Raw genomic sequence first — 19,924 nt, 5'->3', positions numbered from 1 at the left:
GAGGGTTACCTGTCGCTCTCCCTTTCTTTTGTTTTTGGAGGAGCGTCTTAATGTCTGTTTCTCCTCTCTACTATTGCCTGTCCTTGAGGATTAAAAGGTATGCCAGTGGTGTGTAAAATCTTATACTGTGCACAAAAGTGTGCAAAAGTTTGGAAGTATATGCAGGATCATTATCTGTTTTTATTGCTTGTGGTACACCCATAATTGCAAATGCTTGAATAAGGAACTCAGTGACCACTCGGGCTGTCTCTTTTGCTGCTAGTATTGCAAAAGTGAATCCTGAAAAGGTGTCTACCACAACGTGGATAAAAGACAGACGACCAAAAGGTTTATAATAGATCACATCCATTTGCCAGATTTCATTGGGTCTCAAACCACAAGGGTTCTTCCCTAGAGGCAGTGTAGGAGCGTGGAAAGGAAGGCAAGTCGTATAGGCTTTTACTGTGCTCCTAGCTTCCTCTCTTGTTATTCCAGATTGTAAACGTAAAGCTTGAGCAACCTGATATTTAGAATGAGATGCCTGGGCTTCTTGGAATGAAGGAGTATCGACCAACATAGTTAGAAGGCTATCTGCCTTTGAATTTCCATCAAAAATGGGACCTGGAAGTCCACTATGAGAGTGGACATGCAAGATATAAATCTTACCTGGATGCTTTCTCACTTGCTCTTGAAGTTCCTTAAAGAGCTGATATATATTAGAGGCTGCAAATTTTATTTGGGCTGTGACAATTCTTTGTACCACACCTACTGAATAGGCTGGATCAGATATTATATTTATATCTCCTGGATAATAAGTAAGAGCTAGAATGATCACATACAATTCATTCTGCTGAGTGGACTGAAAAGGAGTTCTGACTACTCTCTTTATAGTTAAGTCATGAGAGTATACAGCACAAATATTGTGTTTGGATGCATCTGTAAAGACAGTTGATCCTTTAAGAGGAACTTTAGAAACTTTTTCTTCAAGAATCCATTGCCAATTAAGTAATAGTCTGGTTATCTTTAATGGAGACCCATGTGTAAAATTTGGAGCCATGGCTAATAAAATTTGCCACTCTGGGATGGTCTCACAGCACACATTAATTTGTGTATTGATGTAAAAGATGTATCTTGTCAGGTCTTGTCCCAGGTAATTGTACTGCTCGCTTAATGGCCATTAATAAAATTCTAGCCACAAGCCCTGGGTAAGGAGTAAGGCTTTGTTCTGGTTGTGCCAGGAGGTTCACCCACTCTATCACACTGTCTCCTTGATGAAGGGCTGTGGGTGCCTCTTGTGTGGCAAAAACTGATATTTCCAAAGGTTTTTGAGTGAGTCTTTCAACCACATTGGATAAAGCCAGTTCAACTTTTCTCAAAGCCTCTTGAGCTTCTTTTGTAAGATGGCGTGGTGAATTTAAAGCACTGTCTCTCCTTAAAATGTCATATAATGGTTGTAACTGATAGGTAGTCAAGCCTAACACTGGTCGCATCCATTGGTTATCTCCTATCCGTTTCTGAAAATCATTTAAGGTGTTTAGCTTCTCTGTTCTTAAGGACAGTTTTTGTACTGCAAGTACCTTAGGGTATACTTCATATCCTAAATATTGAAAAGGAGCAGCTTTTGAATTTTTTCTGCAGCTATGTACAATTTGTAATTCCTTAGTGTTTCTAGGGTCTTTTGTAGACATGCTTCTAATATTTGTTCCTCAGATGCACATCCCAATATGTCATCCATATAATGTAATAGCATAACTTTTGGAAATGCTTTTCTTACTGGAGCAAGAGCAGCAGCAACATACATTTGACACATAGTGGGACTGGTTTTCATTCCCTGTGGCAAAACTGTCCATTCATATCTTGTATAAGACTCAGCTAAGTCAACACTGGGCACTGAAAAGGCAAATCTTTTCATATCCTCCTTATCCAGAGGGATAGAATAGAAACAATTCTTAATATCAATGACCCAAAGAGGCCACTCTCTAGGCAATTGAGTAGGAGATGGAAGTCCAGGCTGAAGAGTTCCCATAGTTTCCATCTATTCATTCACCTTTCTTAAATCAGTCAACATCCTCCATTTTCCAGATTTCTTTTTTACAACAAACACAGGGGAATTCCAAGAACTTAGAGAAGGTTGTAAGTGCCCTTGGTCAAGCTGTTCCTGTACTATATCTAATAAGACCTGAATTTTATCGCTACCTGAGGGCCAGTATTCTATCCATACTGGTGTATCAGTTTTCCATTGGATAGGAACAAGTGAAAGTGTTGGCAGGCCTTCAACAGCAGCCCTGCTTAAAAAACCGAAGTACTCATTTTTAACCCTAATTGCTGTAAAACGTCTCTTCTCCACAGATTGATGAGGATTTTTTCAACTATAAAAGGAGTAAAAACTCCTGTTTTGCCTTCAAAAGTCCATCTCATAGGGGCAGCACTAACTTCAGCTGCTATTGATCCTCCTACGCCAGACATGTATGTAGATGTCTGCTTTAATCTTTGGTCAGTGACTTGGGTCAAGGACTCTTGGCTCTAATGGCTGTACGATCTGCAACTGTGTCTACCAATCCTTCTAATGGTAGGCCATTTATATAGATCGTGAGCATAGGTCGGTCAGCTGTTACAGCTGCTGTCCAGTATATTTCTGGATTTTGTGGTCTGGCTGACTATCACCAGGTTGCTTATTAAGATTCTGTATGATGCTACTACTTCTCCTGGGTGATAAGTCACACATTGTCTACCTGTATTAGTGACTGGGATATTATCTACACATTCCCCAGTTTCCCACATCAGTGTGTGGATGGACACTGTTTTTGTACGTACAAAAAGGAGGTGAAATGGTCAAGCCTACTGTGCCTGGAGGCAAGGGATCCATAGGCTGGAGAGAAACAGATTTCACTTCTCCAGGGGGTATCTCAGTTGTCCCAGCTGCATACAGCTCTATTCTCCCCAATTGTAATTCCCTTCTGCCATCAGGTTGCTTCCTGGCTGGTTGACTGTGTTATCCCCTTCTCCCATCATATGGCTTTTTGGCTGATTGGTCATGTCTGGGTACTGGACTTCTAGGCACTCTCTGGGTGCACCATTGGCTGCCATCATGCCCCAAGTGCCTTGGGCCCTGGGGCTGGGCCCCTCATCCCGTTTCCCTGAATCTGTCTACATTCTGAGGTCCAAAGGAAGCCTTTGTTGCATTTTGGACATGGGGTATTGGGTCTTGTTCTCCCACCCTGTTTTCTCATTCTGTCTCTATATTAACATTGAGCTTTCAGATGCCCTACTTTTCCACACTGAAAGCATCTACGAGTCTCTCTGGAAGTTCCTTGCCAGGAGGGACTCTGTCTTCCCATGTTTGGATTTTGGGAAGTCTGCATCATAGCCTGGCTATAAAAGGCACCTGTGCCCACTGTGGCACAGCGTCTTATGAGTTCCTCTAAAGGAGCATCCTTGCGCAGTCCTAGTATAATTCTTCTGCAAACCTCATTAGCATTTTCCTTAGCAAGTTATCTTATCAAAATGTCTGTTATTGCATTTTCTCCATTAGTTCTTGTGATAGCGGTTTGCAAACGTCCCACAAAGTCAGCAAAGGGTTCATTTGCCCCTTATGTTATTTTTGTGAAGGCCCCATCCTTGTCATCTTCATTGTGGAGAGAAGCCCACACTTTGATAGCATTAGCAGCAATTTGCTGATATGCTGCTATGGAATAATTAATCTGTACTGCGACGTCTGCATAGGGACCAACACCTGTTCGTTGGTCACAGGTGATTGCAGCATGAACTCCACTTTGACTATTTTATTGGGCTTGTATCCTACAGAGCTCACTGTATTCAGAAAGCCACAAGTATTTTTGTCCTGGTTCTAGTTATATCCTTGCTATACATTTCCAGTCATTGAGGTCAAGATTTCAAAAGCCAAATTCTGTAATAACATTTTAACATAAGCTGATGTAGCCCCATAAAGAGTGCAAGCCTTTTTCAGGTCTTTGAGGATTTCTATATCAAAAGGAGCGTATCTTCTACTTTCTTGACCTGAAGAATTAAACTGTTGAATTACAGGAAAAATGTGGTGTTGAAATTCTGACACATCTCTCCCTTCTGCTTTGGCCTTAATTAGTCCCTTTTGCAATCTACTCCTAGGAGAGGCTGAATGCTGGGGGCGGGGGGGAGGGGGGGATGCTGTTGCTGTCGCTGCCCCCCCACTATCCCTCCTCCTTCCAGGGTGGAGTTGATGGAGGAGAGTCAATTACCTGCTCCTTAGGTGGGGCTGAAGCTGCCTCAGATTCACCACACCCTTGAGCCTCATAAATCTCCATGCCCTGTGGGGATATGGTCATTAATCTGTTCGTTGTCTTCCTCCTTTATCTCAGGCTTCCCCATTTGGCTATTCTTAGAGTTTTTTCCTTTTCTTCTAGAACTTATTCGATTTCTTAAGGCCAACTGTATCATATTGTATAAATAGAATGCCTAGATAGAAATTGAATGAGGACCGTTTTCATTGTAATAATGAGAGCTGTTGACTAATCAATGTCCAATTATCTGGAGAGATTTGCTCTTCCTCTAAGAACCAAGGGGAGGTGCAGTTTTAATATACCCAGAAGTCTAGCTATCTGTTCCCAAGTTATAAGTAGCCCTTGATCTTCTATCAGCCTAAGCAGGCTTTCTATAGGGCCACTCCTGGGTGGGGGTGGGGGATGGAGAATCCTTAGCTAGGATCTGTCCCATTTCAGCCAAAAAAGGTTACTAGTTTAGTTTTTAAGAAAATAAGTTCCCTGTTTGTCTATTACAATACTCACCTAAGTTCCTGGTCACCGGAGACTTCTTCAGTAAAAGTAGGGTTCTTGGATCCCACGCTTGGGCACCAAATATGATGACCATGTATTTAAAATCAGCCAGAGTCAGGAATTCAGGTTAAGGGAAAATCTTCAATCTTTATTCTTTTTGAGGTGAAGATTGCGATAGCAATGTGAGCAGCTGGGATGAGAAGCCAGCCAGTAGTCTCTTTCCACTCCTCTCTACTCCTCTGCCTCCATCCACCAAAATCGTCATTTCCTATACAACACATCAGGACTTGCACAAAGAGTGGGCCATTCTTTCTCCAAGCATATATATTAATAGAGTGTGGTCCAATTAATATTTAGCCTCATGTGCTTGGGACTTCAGTGCATCAACTTGAGCTTCAGCCCATTACAAGTGGATCTTATTTAGAAATGAGGTAGAATGGAGATTGTAGTAGATAGAACACTAGCCTTGGAGGACTGAGGACCTGAGTTCAAATTCTGCCTTAGACATTGATACTTACCGTGTTTCCCTGACACTGTCTTATTATTTTTTTGGACAGAAAAACACCAGAGGGCTTATTTTCAGGGGAGGGCTTATTTTAATGAACATTGACAGCAATTTTAATAAACAGGTAAATGTGAACAAAAAAAGTACCTTTATTCAATAATGATCATGTCATCTTCTTCAACAACATTGTCATAAGTGTCCATACCCTGAATTCCATCCTGGATGTCTTGCGCCTCTATTTCCTTCAGAAGAAGTGGGCCCAATCTGTCATGTCCAGCAATATAGCTCTCTTTAAATGAACATGTCTTGTCCAGGTAACCTGCTCATAGTGCCTTGGCGACACAGCTGTCAGTAATTTTATCCCATGACTTCTTCTTCTTTTTTTTTTTTTTTTTTAGCTGAGCTAGTTGGGATTAAGTGACTTGCCCAGGGTCACACAGCTAGGAAGTGTTAAGTGTCTGAGACCAGATTTGAACTCAGGTCCTCCTGACTTCAGGGCTGGTGCTCTATCCACTGCGCCACCTAGCTGCCCCTATCCCATGACTTCTTCACCCAAGTCACGACTTCTTCACCCAAGTCATGACTTCTTGCAGACAGGGCTTCACAAAGTTTCCATGCTGATTTCTTTCCATTCTATTTTCATTGTAGTCATTGACTTCCATTTGCAAATGGTTCTTGAATGGCTTGTTTATTGCAATATCTGGAGATATTGGGTCTGGAGATAGGCAGTCATTCCTGCAAGAATCATTACTTGGTCTATTCTTCTCTCTGCAAGGAAGTTCTTCATTTCTTTAGCGCAGTGAGTGCTGGCTGAGTTCTTTTATCCTCCATCATGCCCCTTTTATCCTCCATCATGCCCCCTCACTCCCGCTTACATACCGGGTTTTTATGTTGTCCTGCCTCAGCTCTCCTCCCTGGCTCTGTTCTCAATGGCGCCAGCAAGCAAATCACTGGGGAAGAACAGGATGACGCGCTCACTTCTGCAGCTCTGATTGGATGCATCTTGGAGTGCGGCATGCGTTTCACGTGTGGGAGGGTAGGGGAGGGATGCTGCATACAGAAGGTACCGTAATATAGCGTGTAGCGCAGGGGATCACCTTCACTACAGTAGCAATCTCAATAGGGCTTATTTTCGAGGGAGGGCTTATTTTAGAGGAATCTTACACAGTAAGGGGAGGGCTTATTTTCGGGATAGGTCTTATTATCGGGGAAACATGGTACTAGCTGTGTGACCCTGGTTAAGTGTAACACTTAACCCTCATTGTCTTGCCAAAAAGAAATAAAGAAAGAAATGGGAGAGAATGCTGTGGGGATTGGCATATAAAGCCACTAAATATGGATCGATCAGTAAATTTAGATAGATTGAACTTCAGGGAAGAAAAGTTGTTGAATGAAGGCAGTAAAAAATGTATCTGGACATGGCCAAGGGGAACAAAGGATAGTGAATTCCCAAGATAAGTATATATATATGTTTTATGGAAAACAAATCTGCAGAATCTGGATAGGTATGTTTGAAAGAATTGTCATGCGCTCACATGACCTTTAAGATTTTAAAGAGGTTGATTTCTTGAGTTAAAAACAACATTATATAATGGGAGTCATCATGGCAAATGGTGTGCACTACACCCTGATCTTTTATTAGACTAATAGGAGTAGAACCCTACCTTCCAGGAGAATGGGTTAGAGGGGATTTTCTTCACTAACCTTTGATAAGCAGAAAAGTAGTTATATATTTCCCCCTCTGACTTAGGGACATTTTCTACAATTCTAGAATTGCTTCAAGATAGGACAATCACAAAGATTTCTACAAAGAAAATGTTCATGCTTCTCATCCTAAGGAAAGAGTGGAAGAGTACTTCCTTCATTCAAGGCTCATCCCGTCTTTCTCCTCTCCAGAGTCTTTACTGACTTTTTGGTAAAATGATGTTACTGAGAAAGAAGCTGATAAAATGGAGAATTATACAACAATTTTACTTGTCTTATAAAAGCCATAACTGTGGTATTACTGGATAAATGAAGCCATCAAATAGAGGTAGCAATGAGATTACAGTACCGCCGAATTCTCGGGGGCAGAATAAAATTGTCTGTTTAGTAAGCAGAGAGAACGATATAGAACAATGTTTCTTATACTTCTTTTGTTCTAAATAATTTGCTCTTCCTCTATTGGAACATCTTATCAGGCAGATTCGTAAAATTGAATGTTACTTTTTTCATCACCAACTTCTCTATACTTCCTTGGCTCTATTGTTTTGTCCTTAGTGCTCACTCACTTATGGACTTGCATGCCCCATAGTGTGGCTCCCTTACAGACCTCAAAGACTTTGTTTACTGTGGTAGCTCTGGCAAGACCTGCATTTAGGTAACAGGTAAAAAAGCACCAGGCTGACCATTAATATTTTCCACATTGTATTCATCTCCAGTCACTTCTACCTAGCCTTCATAAATCCAGGCCAAATTTATTAAGAAGCCTGTGCGCCTGCAGCAGGCCTGTAAAGTAAACGGCAGCATAATTTGTCAGGCCAGCCTTCATACCATACCCTATCCTCTTTCATACGAGCATAAGCAATCTGGCAGATAATGTCTTTGTTGGTGACCCAGATGATCATGCGATACTTGGGGGTGTTATACTTGTTCTTGTTCTGGATTATTAGCTGTTTCTATGCATAATAATCCATTTTTCCCTCTTGCCTTTTCTGAAACTTCACCTGGTACCTTTTGAAGTGGGGTGTTTTGTGTGTGTGTGGGGGGGGGGTGGTTTGCATGCCCTTGCAAAAAATTTTGTGATAATTCATTTATTTAATAATCCTATTCATTTTCTTCCATGTAATTAAAAACATTTTCTGAGAAAAGTTGTTCATAAATTTCACCAAATTATCATTGAGGATTGAGGAGGAGGGAGACTAACATTTAAAAAAACTTAATCTCTTTTCTAGAGCAAAGCTGTGTATTGCAATCCCATAGGGGTTTGTGTAACTGAATGTGGATGGTCATGAAATTATGAATTATTATCAGTAAATGTTTTGTGTGTGAGTGTATATCTGGTAAAGATTTCTCAGGTGAAACAGGGACATGAGTAGGAAAAGATTGAGTAGCCCTGCTCTAGCTGAATCAAGATAGGGACTAGAATGAATCTTAGCTTCTCCTATGCTTTCAAAATAAGATTTTTCCCATATTCATTTCCAGGTAGAAAACATTCTGGCAACTCCTCCCCCAGGCAATTCTTAGGCAAGTATGTGTCGTTAGTGAAATTATCCATTGAAAATTCAAGTGACTCCACAATCCCCAGCATTTTCATTTTATAGAGCTCAGAGTCTCATTTTTTTTTCTGTCCAGACTAAATCCAGTGCATGCTCCGATGCTATGGATGGCAAGAATGTGCTGGATTTGGTGGCAAAGGACCTGTTTTGAGATCCTGAATTTTTTCCCTCCTCTTATTGGTTGTCTGACTTTAGGCAAGTCACTTTACATCCTTTGGGTCTCTGCTTCTTCATCAGTAAATGAGAGTGTTGGACTACATCTACTCTAAGTCTCTTACAACTTCTTAAATCTATTTTCCTGTCTTCTGATGTTACCTTTCTTGCTTCTAGGTTTATAGGGATATGGAATACTCAAAGTATCTTGCTCTAAAGGATTTAATATGTTTTTTAAAATCTTATTATTATTGAATTGGGCTGAAATGAACGTTGGAGGGATTCAATGACCCTGTCCCTAATTAGGTGGGATTTTTTTTAGGTCCTAGATTTACCTTTTGTAGAGAACATTGTTTCAGGAGTTAGTAACTGCATTGTTATTTTTGCCTGCCAATTGTAGTTTACACTTTATTTTTGACAGTATTTCTTATAGCTTCTTTAGCCTGGTAGTTTCTGGTGATGGCAATAAGAATGGAATATGTCTCACATAAGCCTGTCACCTAAGCATTTTTTAAATCTTGAGAGCCCATTAGCTATTTTTTCCTGTTGGTATGTTATGTTTATATTTCTCAATTGGGAAAGAATGTGAACACACCAAGAGAAACAACAACAGCAGCTAGTTTTCCTAATGTTCATATGGGAAGTATTTAAGCAGAGGTAGCAATCAAGCCTTAAGATATCTTGAATGTCAGTCACCTTCTGTAATACTAGAGCATTATAGTCAGTGGAAGGATTGTGTATATATTTTATGTCAAGTGGTGCTTGGAAGTGTTTGAAAGGACTTAGAGAAGACTGAATATTGAGGATAGACTATATAAGTATGTCTGTCTTTAACTATTTAATAAATGGTTGTCATTTAAAAGGGAGTTTTTTCTGTTCAGTGTGATGGTGCTACACATCCCCAGGTTGGGGAAGAGGGAAAGACTGTAATAGTAGATAGAATTTATGGGAATGAAAATTTTATCTAATTATCTGAAAGAACTGATAATACTTTCTGTTTTAAAAAACACTGAAGATGTCCAACTGGAAGATATATGATTAGATGTCAAAGATACCAGGAGGGTATTTATATTTTTTAAGAGATTAAGAGTTTGGACTGGATGATTACTAAGGTCATTTCTAATCCTGAGATACTCTGATTCTTTTTCTTGCTGTATTTAAAAGAATAAAATTAAGTAAACCAGAAAAAATTAGAGGTTATACTTATAAAATTATAAAATTTATCTAATTATAAAATTAGAGGTTATAATTTACAAAAGATTCTGTGTTAGACAAAGGGCCGATGGGTATGTCTATTTTCCAAAGGCTTGTGTCTTTTGTAAGGTTCAGGACAGCAAAGTGGGCATGTGATATCAGCCATTTTGTCTAAGTTTTTTTTTTTTTTTTTTAAAGTCAGTTGCATATATTTTTCCCTTTGGGAAATGTGGATAGAATTCCATTTCCTAGATTCTGTAGAAAAGAGTACAATCTGAACTCTTGATGATCATTTAATCTGCCCTCATTTCATCCATGCTGCCTCCAGGGTAGCCAAGAGTGTAAAGATATCTGAACTTTCCTTTCTCTGTATTCAGAGCTGAAGTTTGCATACTGGTGACATTTCGAGATGCTCTCCAACTCTTTGGGTGCCTGTGTACTGACTGTGTTAGTTATTAAATGGAAGGAAGAATTAAGCTATTAAGTATCACAATTTAATTTGATACATCATAGAGCAGCAGGCATTGAGGGGGAAGGTTAAGGAGAAACAAGAGCATTAAAGAGGTATGATTGCTGTGTAAAAGATGCAGTGCCATCTTGGAAATTCATAGTTATTGATGTTTCTAAAATAGGGCATTGTTTACAGATGTTCTTTGGTTGTTGTGGGCAGCTCCTCTATTTGACAAACCAATTTTTATTTACCAGATCTGTAGAGATCCAAACAATAGAAATTTGGGGAGAGGACACTAGTAACTGAGTTGTGGTCCTTTCAGAGAAGTCATCAAATACATTTCATGGAGGTCATAGAGAGTGTGTCTCCATCTGCTGCTCAGTGTGTGCTGTTCCTGATTTGAGCCTAAGTGGAAATATAGTAAATTCATAAGAATATCTGTACTGCCTCCAGCTCCCTTCCATCTGGAATAAGGCTCTTGTTCATTTTGCCCTTCACAGATAGATTGTTTTTGTTTTTAATTCCAACTGTAAAGAGACCAGTTCTATCTTGAGACTACAGTTTCTCATTCTATAATGATACCTGATCCCTTAATGTTCCTGGTGACCAACCTGTATGATCCCAAGTTCACTGTCTTTTCATAAATGAAGTACCTAGTATGTTTTTCACAAGGTTTTCTCTGAATATATGCCATTGAGAATGTCAACTCTCAAATTTAAGAAGAAAGTTTCTTCTCCACCCTGAGCTTTCTAGGTCCTCATCTCTGATTTGTATGTTTGTCTTTATCTTGTTCTATCTCCATATCCTCTTCTTCTTAGGGGATGATCCTAACACCTATTAGATTCCTGAATAGATAGTGATATTTATACCTGGAGATTCCACTCTAAAAACTTTGGTTCCTAGGGTAGATAAAGGCTGTAGTAAAAGAAGGAGATTTCTAGCATGGACATTGGAATCTCTTTTGCCTTGTGAAAGATGTAAGTTGTAAGTTATGCCTTTCAGGTAGCCAAAATGTCCTGCATTGTGCAGTGGTTACTGTTCACAGCCTTAGTGTGCATTGTCTTTAATACCACACTTAATTGCAATTTTGGTTATCTGTCTTATTCTTAATTCACGAGTTTTGGCTGTAAAGATTCTCAATGATTTTACGTTTCTACTGGAGGTCACATACTGAATGAATCTGAACTGTTGGTTTTTCTTCCTGTCATTTTATTTAATCTTGAATCAAATTACTATAGAGATATTTTTGTGCCAATATATAGGTTTGTCTACATACTTTTCTTTTTAGAAAAAAAATCTTTCCTTTTATAATATGCATAGAAATTCAAAGCTTGGCACTCGTTAAATTCAGATGTTCCTTTTTAGTGGACAATATAAAACACAAATAGTGAGATCGAAAAATGTCTATGCTTCCCCAGAATCAGGAATATCAGTTTCCTCTGGATAACTGGAGATTTTCATTTCATAAGACATGCCTAGTTTTGAGCTCGATTCCTATTATTTCAGTCCTATTCATTAGTGCCTATTTAGAATCAGGATTTTTAGGTTTGGATGAATTTTAGGGAACATTTAATCCAACTTCATGTTATAGAAAAAAACCGAGTTCCAGTGAAGTAAGGTTATGTAATTCACCAAGACCAGGATTATTATTCCAAATCTATAGCACTCTTACCATGATCAAATGATATAACCTGCTGGAAGAATTGTTACTATGTGACTCTAAAATTAGTTTATTGATAATAGGAGTTATACCTTCTTGTTTTGTCAATGTTTGAAAAGACTGCCCCTTTATTTATTTCATATATTGTCAATGACATTGACAAAATTAAAAGAATTCAGTTTTCCTGGGAAAGCATTTGCAAGATTCCATGCTATATATATTTTACAGTGTATTTTACTTTGTTAAAAATGACAGCTTCCTCAGTAACTATAGACTACACTTTAGCTATTCTTATTCCTTAGGGTTCCTTCATGTTCTAAGCCTTGTTTTTTTCCCCCTTCACAATATGCATCCTTTCATTTATTAATCTGTTATTCAAGAATCTTAGTATTGTTTCTATGAAGTTTATATTTTGCCACATAATTTCTCTCAGTGGTGGCATAGTGAATATGGAAATTATGTTTCTAAAACTTCCTTAGAATGAAACAATATGGAATCAATGTAGCTCCAAGTAAACGTAAGGAGAAAGATGTCAAGGCATAAATCTCCCTCACCTCATCATAGCCTGCATATTTAATTTAATGTCAATATTATTGAAATATAATTTTTTTTCTTTAGTGAAACAACAAATTTTATATGACAGAGGAGTTGTTTTGTCATATCATTTTTTAAAAATTGCCCTTGTTCTAATGTATGACAACTTTTATGCCTTTTCTTTGCCTCTCTTCATTTCTTCTTTTCTCCTTTCCTCACTCTCTCTTCTCTCCCTCCTTTCTTCCCTCCCTCCTTTCCTTCCTTAGTTCCTCTCTCCCTCCCTCCTTCTCCTTCTTCCTTTCCATTCTTCCTGCCTTCTTTCCTCCTTCCCTCCATTATTTCTTTTTCCTCCCTCCTTTCCATAAGGATTAGATGACTGTCTGGGATCACAGAATTAGTAAGTTTCTAAAACTGAATTTGACCTCAGATTTTGTTGACTTCAGAGCCAGTTTTCTTTTTTCTTTTTTTTTTTTTTTCTATTTTATTTATTTATTTTTTTTTTGTTTTGTTTGTTTGTTTATTTTTTTAATAATTTTTTATTGATAGAACGCATGCCAGGGTAATTTTTACAGCATTATCCCTTGCATTCATTTCTGTTCCGATTTTACCCCTCCCTCCCTCCACCCCTTCCCCGAGATGGCAAGAGTCCTTTACATGTTGAATGGGTTGCAGTATATCCTAGATACAATATATGTGTGCAGAACCAAACAGTTTTCTTGTTGCACAGGGAGAATTGGATTCAGAAGGTATAAATAACCCGGGAGGAAAAACATAAATGCAAGCAGTTTATATTCATTTCCAGTGTTCTTTCTCTGGGTGTAGCTGCTTCTGTCCATCTTTGATCAATTAAGGCTCTCTTTATCGAAGAGGTCCACTTCCATCAGAATACATCCTCAAACAGTATTATTGTTGAGGTATATAATGATCTCCTGGTTCTGCTCATTTCACTCAGCATCAGTTCATGTAAGTCAGAGCCAGTTTTCTATCCATTGAATCACCTATCTGCTCCCCCCTCCTGCTCCATTTAGAACTAAAACATGGATAAGGTAGAAGAATAACAATATGGTATTTGTGGAACATTGACAGAAGTAGAGACCAATAAAATCAGATCCTGCAAGTATTATTCATCATTTGTATGTTTCTTCCTTCCTTTTATAACCCTTATTTATTTTTTAAATGTTTTAACTTTAATTCTTATTTTTATATCATCTTTATTTCTATATGTACCCTTTCTCTTTCCTGCCTAGAGAGAGACAAATAATTCAGCAAGACAAACCAATACACCAACTAGGTTTTGAGTATATGTGGTGTTATTAAACATCCAGAATCAACAAACTTCCCTTTATTCAGATCTTTTTCTTTTTTCTTCTTCTATGCCTTCTGTCATTTTTAAACTTGGCTACTTCTCCATCTCCTTTGCTGGATATTCATCTAGCTCAAGCCCTCTAACCATTCATGTCCTTCAGGATTCTCTTATGGGCTTCTCTTCTCCCTTTATATTACTTCAGTTGGTGAGCTCATCAGCTCATCTCCACCTTCCTTTCAGATATCTCAAATGGGATGTCTTCTGGACATCTTAAACTCAACTTATCTAAAACAAAATTTTTACTCCCAAGACCTCCCCCTTCCTGACTTTTTTATTACAATCAAAGACAACACCATCTTCCTAGTCCGTCAGGATCAAAACCTAGGTATTATCCTTTGTTTCTCACAGAGCCATCATCCCTTTTACCACTCCTCATCCAATCTGTTGTCGAAGCCTGTTGTTTCACCTCTGCAACATCTCTTATCTATGCTTCTCTTTTCCTTACCACACCACCACTCTAGTTATAAATTCTCATTACCTCATGCCTTGGCTATTGGATCTCCTGTCTCAAGTCTCTCTCCACTCTGGTCTGTCCTCTAATTAGCCAGCAAAATGTTTTTCCTAAAGCACAGTTCCAATCATGTCCATGTCTGTGTCTAACCAACCTATATTTAGAACTTTGTCAGACGTTGAAGACTCCAAAGTCATCCATTTGTGCCATTCCTAGTTGTCCCTCTTCTGCCTTACTGATAGATTTCCATGACTCTGTAAAACAGAATGGGATTTGATGACTTTGTGCAGTCTCCTCACTTAGATCCAATTCATGCATGTGTCAAAATGTCATCCCTTAATGGCATGGGTTCTCTTCAAAAATGAAGAATGAACAAGTGGCTCTCTGGCCTACAAGATGTAGTACAAAATCCAGAGTTTGGGGTTGAAAATCCTTCATGATTTAGTTATCTCCTACTTTTTCAATCTTATCTCTTATTCCCCATCACGTACTCTCTGTCTAGTGAGATTTGCTGACTCTTCCATATCCAAGATAGTCTCTGAGTCCAGAAAGTTCTGGGCTTTCTGTCCTCCAATCCTGGAAAATCCTCTTCTACATGCTACCAATCACCTGTCTTTAACTGGAAGATTTCCCCATCCCCTCAATTCTAGTGTCTTCTCTCATTTTCCCCCCCATTCATCTTATATATAGAATGATTGTATATTTTTATTTACTTGTTGTCTTCCCCAATTAGACTTATTGAGGGCAGGGACTATCTTTTACATTTTTAATATGCCCAGTTTAATGACTGACTGACTCACTGAATCCCACCTCTATCATGAATACCTTTTACATTAGGCGATTAGTTTCATCTTTTTCAATTCCTTCATTTAAAGGGCTAGATGTTCCTTGAAGCAAAGTCCCTTCCAACTCTCCATTTATAATCTTGTTACCTAGAGTTTTACCTCAAAGATATATTCTAGTAAGTAATGCTGAGTCTGTTGCCTTTTAGTGCCTTCTCTTTGTTGATTATTTCAAATTTATCTTGCATATTTATGTAGTGGTTTCCATGTTGCCTAATAATACTTGTGTTACATATTTCACAGATTTGTTTTGAGGAAAGTGTTTTATAAACTGTAAAATGTACTTTAAATGCATTGTTGTTGTTTCCAATAAAATAACAAAGTTAATCCCTACTCTTTGCCATATTTGGAAGCATCCCCTCTTTTTTTTTTTTTTTTTAAACTGATGTTGAGACTGATATAATTTGGCACTTCATTGAGGAAGAATTCTTAATTGAGGCTTTCTGGACTCAGTTTCATTATTTTACATGTTGGCTAGTTGAGGGGCAATGATAAGAGTTAAGCTCAAGAACAGCATATAAAATCTACCTTCATCTTTCTTTCCCTTGAATTATATTTGTTTCCATTGGAATCTATGCTTCAGAAATAGCTAGCTTTCCATCAACTTTTCTTTATGTTCATTTATAGTCTGTCTTTCTGGGAGTCCACTTACAGAGAATAAAGGACACTAGAATTTAGTTTCTAACTAGTGTTCAAGTTAGAAGAGGTATGCTTGGAGAGTTGGCTCTGCTATAATGTGTGATCTTGGGTGGGTCATTTCTTCTTCCTGAATATCAAGCTCCTTTATGTAAAAAACAAGGGAATTTAAATTAGATAATTTGTAGACTAACTTACAGCTCTAAATCTTGTGATTTTTACAGCACATGAAGTCACAGAATTTTAGAGTTCAAGGGGACTTTAGCAGAAATGTAGTTCAACCCATATCCATAAGTAATTTCTTTTATAACAGCCTGATAGATGGGTATACAATCTCTGCTTGAAGATTTCTATTGAGGGGAATTCCATTATTTCAAAGCTACTGGTAGTATTTCTGGAAAATTCACAATTCAGAAGCTTGGGGGTTTTTGTTTGTTTGTTTATTTTTAAATCAAGCTTCAAATTTACTTTGGCATCAAACAGAACAAATATAATTCCACATTCACGTAACCTTTTAAATACTTAAAGATATCTATCATCTCTCTTCTTTCTCTTCTATTCTTCACTGAATATGCCCAGTTCCTTCATTTGAATCTCATATCATGGACTCAAAGTTCCTCACCATTTTGGATTCCCTCATATATACACACTGTCCAACTTAATGTCATTCTTAAATTGTGCCATTGGTCAGCTAACTTTTATTAAAACATCTACTGTTTTCTAGGCATTGTGACAAGTGCTGAAATATCCAACACTCTCGAGAATCCAGATGTGTTATTGCCAAAGCAGAATAGAAACTATCAACTCCTTCTTGGGAGCCTTGCCTTATTCTGTAGTCAGTGATTACATTAGCAATCTACTGAATCTTCTGGCTCTTCTTTAGCGCAAACTGCTGTTTTAAACATGCCTCCTTTCTGTCTTGGACTTATAAAGGTGACTTTTTTTTTTTTTTTTTGACTTATATGTCAAGATTGTTCCAGTTGAATGTCATCTTATTAATCCAGCCTCATTATTCAATTCAATTCAATAAATACTTATTAAGTGCCTGTGCCAAGCACTGGGGGTACAAATAAGAAAAATAAAAGACAGTTCCTACCCTAAAGAATTGAAGACTACACATAAAAAAAAGCTGGAAAGCAGAGGATGGAAGGACAAGGGGAGTCTCTAGCATGGCAATATCTTATTATTATTATTATTATAGCTTTTTATTTACAAATTATATGCATGGGTAATTTTACAGCATTGACAGTTGCCAGACCTTTTGTTCCAATTTTTCCGCTCCTTCCTCCCCTCCCCCAGATGACAGTTTGACCAATACATGTTAAATATGTTAAAGCATGTATTAAATACAATATAAGTATACATGTCCAAACAGTTATTTTGCTGTACAAAAAGAATCAGACTTTGCAGTAGTATACATTTATCCTGTGGAGGAAATCAAAAATGCAAGTGGACAAAAACAGAGGGATTGGGAATTCTACGTAATGGTTCATAGTCATCTCCCAGAGTTCTTTCGCTGGATGTAGCTGGTTCAGTTCATTACTGCTCTATTGGAACTGATTTAGTTCATCTTATTGCTGGAGATGGCCAGGTCCATCAGAATTGATCATAATGATCTCCTGGTCCTGCTCATTTCACTCAGCATCAGTTTGTGTAAGTCTCTTCAGGCCTTTCTGAAATCATCCTGTTGGTCATTTCTTACAGAAAAATAATATTCCATAATATTCATATACCACAATTTATTCAGCCATTCTCCAATTGATGAGCATCTGCTCAGTTTCCAGTTTCTGGCCACTACAAAGAGGGCTGCCACAAACATTCTTGCACATACAGTTCCCTTTCCCTTCTTTAGTATCTCTTTGGGGTATAAGCCCAGTAGAAACACTGCTGGATCAAAGGGTATGCACAGTTTGATAACTTTTTGAGCGTAGTTCCAAATTGCTCTCCAGAATTTCTGGATGTGGGAATATCTTTTTTTTATGGAGTTCACGACCAAAGGTGAAAGATTCAGATGAGCTCTGTCAATGTGTTAGCTATGTTGTGTTATCTGTGGTTTTGATGTACATTCCATCTATACCTTTATCTAAGCAGCCCATTTGGACAAGAATTTATATTATAATACAAAGAGTGTAAAAACAATTTTGAAAGACTTAATTGTGGTGATCAACACAGTGCTCATTTATTGATTCCAGAAGTCTAATAATAATGCATGCTATTTCCTTTCTGATAGAGAGATGGTAGTTTAAGCATACAAAAGGAGACATCATTTTGGATACAGTCTATGAGCTTTAAATAAGTTAATGCTTTGATAAGTATATTTGTTATAAGGATTTATTTGTGGGGAATACAAGGTGGAAAGGAAAGAAAAGAAATGTTTGTTAATTGGAAAAAAGTTAACTAAATATTATTATTCAGTTAGAATTTTTTAGAATTTTTTTTTCCATATTCAGAGTATATTGTTTTCTTGGCTCTGCTTATTTTCTTTGCATTGGATCATATAAATAACACTTATAATAGAATTATATGTGACTAAATTGAGATTTAAACATCCTGGAAGTTCTTATTTATATGTTTAAATAAAGCTTCCACTAAAGTGCTACTTTTTGTCTGGGGATCTTCTAAAACTTTGGGGGTGGAAGGGAATTGGTATAGACCAGTAAAAATAGGACTTATTACACAGGGATTGTATTTCCCCAGGACTTTATTTTTGATTATTCCCATGTTCCTAAATATTTTTTAACTGTCTCTCCTTCTACTAATTAAAAAGCAAAATACAAATTCTAACACATCAGAGTATTTTCTATTCTTTTGATTTTTTTTTTTTTTTTTTTTTGCATTGAGCATACCACAAATGATGAAAGGGCCTAGATTCCATTTATTTCATACTTATTTCTGATGATTTTGTAATTTCCCAAATTCAACTAAAAGTAGTTTAGGAAGAAAGTGTGCAAGGATGGCATTTTGAGAAATTAAGGTGATATTTGTGAGTTTTATAATATCTTTAGGTCTGAAATTTTTGAACCTAATTTTTGTTTTCAGAAAGTAAGGACAGGTTTAATCTTTCTGTAGCTGGAAAAATTCAGCCTAATTTGGTCTTTCAATAGATAATTTGATTTTGGGATGTATATATTTGGGAGAGAATGTGTCTTTACCCACCATGGGGATCTTGAGTCTTAGTTTTGGTTTCTTAGTATTTAAGGTCTTTGATTTGTTGTTCTTTATTTGTTTTATTGTTGGGATGGGAGTTAGGGAAGGGGAATAAAGGACTGAAAGTAAAGAGGCAATTCTGTCTATATGACTAAGTACTCATTGGCCTGTCTTCTGTATTGCAGAAACATTGCTGAGGCTCTTGTCAGCAAAGGACTGGCAACAGTGATACGTTATAGACAGGATGATGACCAGAGATCTTCCCACTATGATGAATTACTTGCTGCTGAGGCCAGGTAAGATGTAATAATTTTTTTTCCAGGAAAAGTTAGGAATATGGAACCACTCATTTCAATTCTACATAAAACAAACATTTGTAATAATTTTTTTTCCAGGAAAAGTTAGGAATATGGAACCACTCATTTCAATTCTACATAAAACAAACATTTGTAATAATTTTTTTTCCAGGAAAAGTTAGGAATATGGAACCACTCATTTCAATTCTACATAAAACAAACATTTGTAATAATTTTTTTTCCAGGAAAAGTTAGGAATATAGAACCACTCATTTCAATTCTACATAAAACAAACATTTTATTTTATTTATCATTTCCACACATACATATATACACACAAATACATGCATGCATGGCGTGTTGTTCTTATTATTAATACTGTTATTTTCTAGCTGCTGCTACTGGGGCCCAGCTTATATATTTACTACATGTCTTCTTTACCAACCAGAATCCACTATAATTCTATTTTTCACCTATAAACCTTTTGTTATATATAAAGGAAATGGAAACATTTATTAAGAAATGAATTTTGTCTTCACACTTCTAACAGCTGACAGGAGGAGTGTGTTTTTAAAAGCTTGTGACATTTCACCATTGTGCTTTTTCCTATGGCTAAACACCCCAAGGGTATTCAGACAATATGGTACCATTTCTTGCCTTTGACAGACCTTAAGAACCATTCCC

The 19,924-nt window shown here is 37.4% G+C and overlaps 1 protein-coding gene across 1 annotated transcript in view; it reads left to right on the top strand.

Annotated features, from left to right (window-relative positions):
- The window catches only part of SND1 (staphylococcal nuclease and tudor domain containing 1), a 499,624-nt gene that overhangs the window by 232,306 nt on the left and 247,394 nt on the right, over positions 1 to 19,924 (top strand). Inside the window, exon 13 of the mRNA XM_051963240.1 lies at positions 19,130 to 19,240. Coding sequence (XP_051819200.1) covers positions 19,130 to 19,240 — 111 coding nt within the window. The remainder of the gene's footprint in view (positions 1 to 19,129; positions 19,241 to 19,924) is intronic.

The sequence above is a fragment of the Antechinus flavipes genome, chromosome 5 (genome assembly GCF_016432865.1).
Source record: "Antechinus flavipes isolate AdamAnt ecotype Samford, QLD, Australia chromosome 5, AdamAnt_v2, whole genome shotgun sequence".
Classification (NCBI taxonomy): domain Eukaryota; kingdom Metazoa; phylum Chordata; class Mammalia; order Dasyuromorphia; family Dasyuridae; genus Antechinus; species Antechinus flavipes.
Note: the sequence above shows the minus strand (reverse complement) of the source record. Positions and strands in the feature narration are given on the sequence as shown.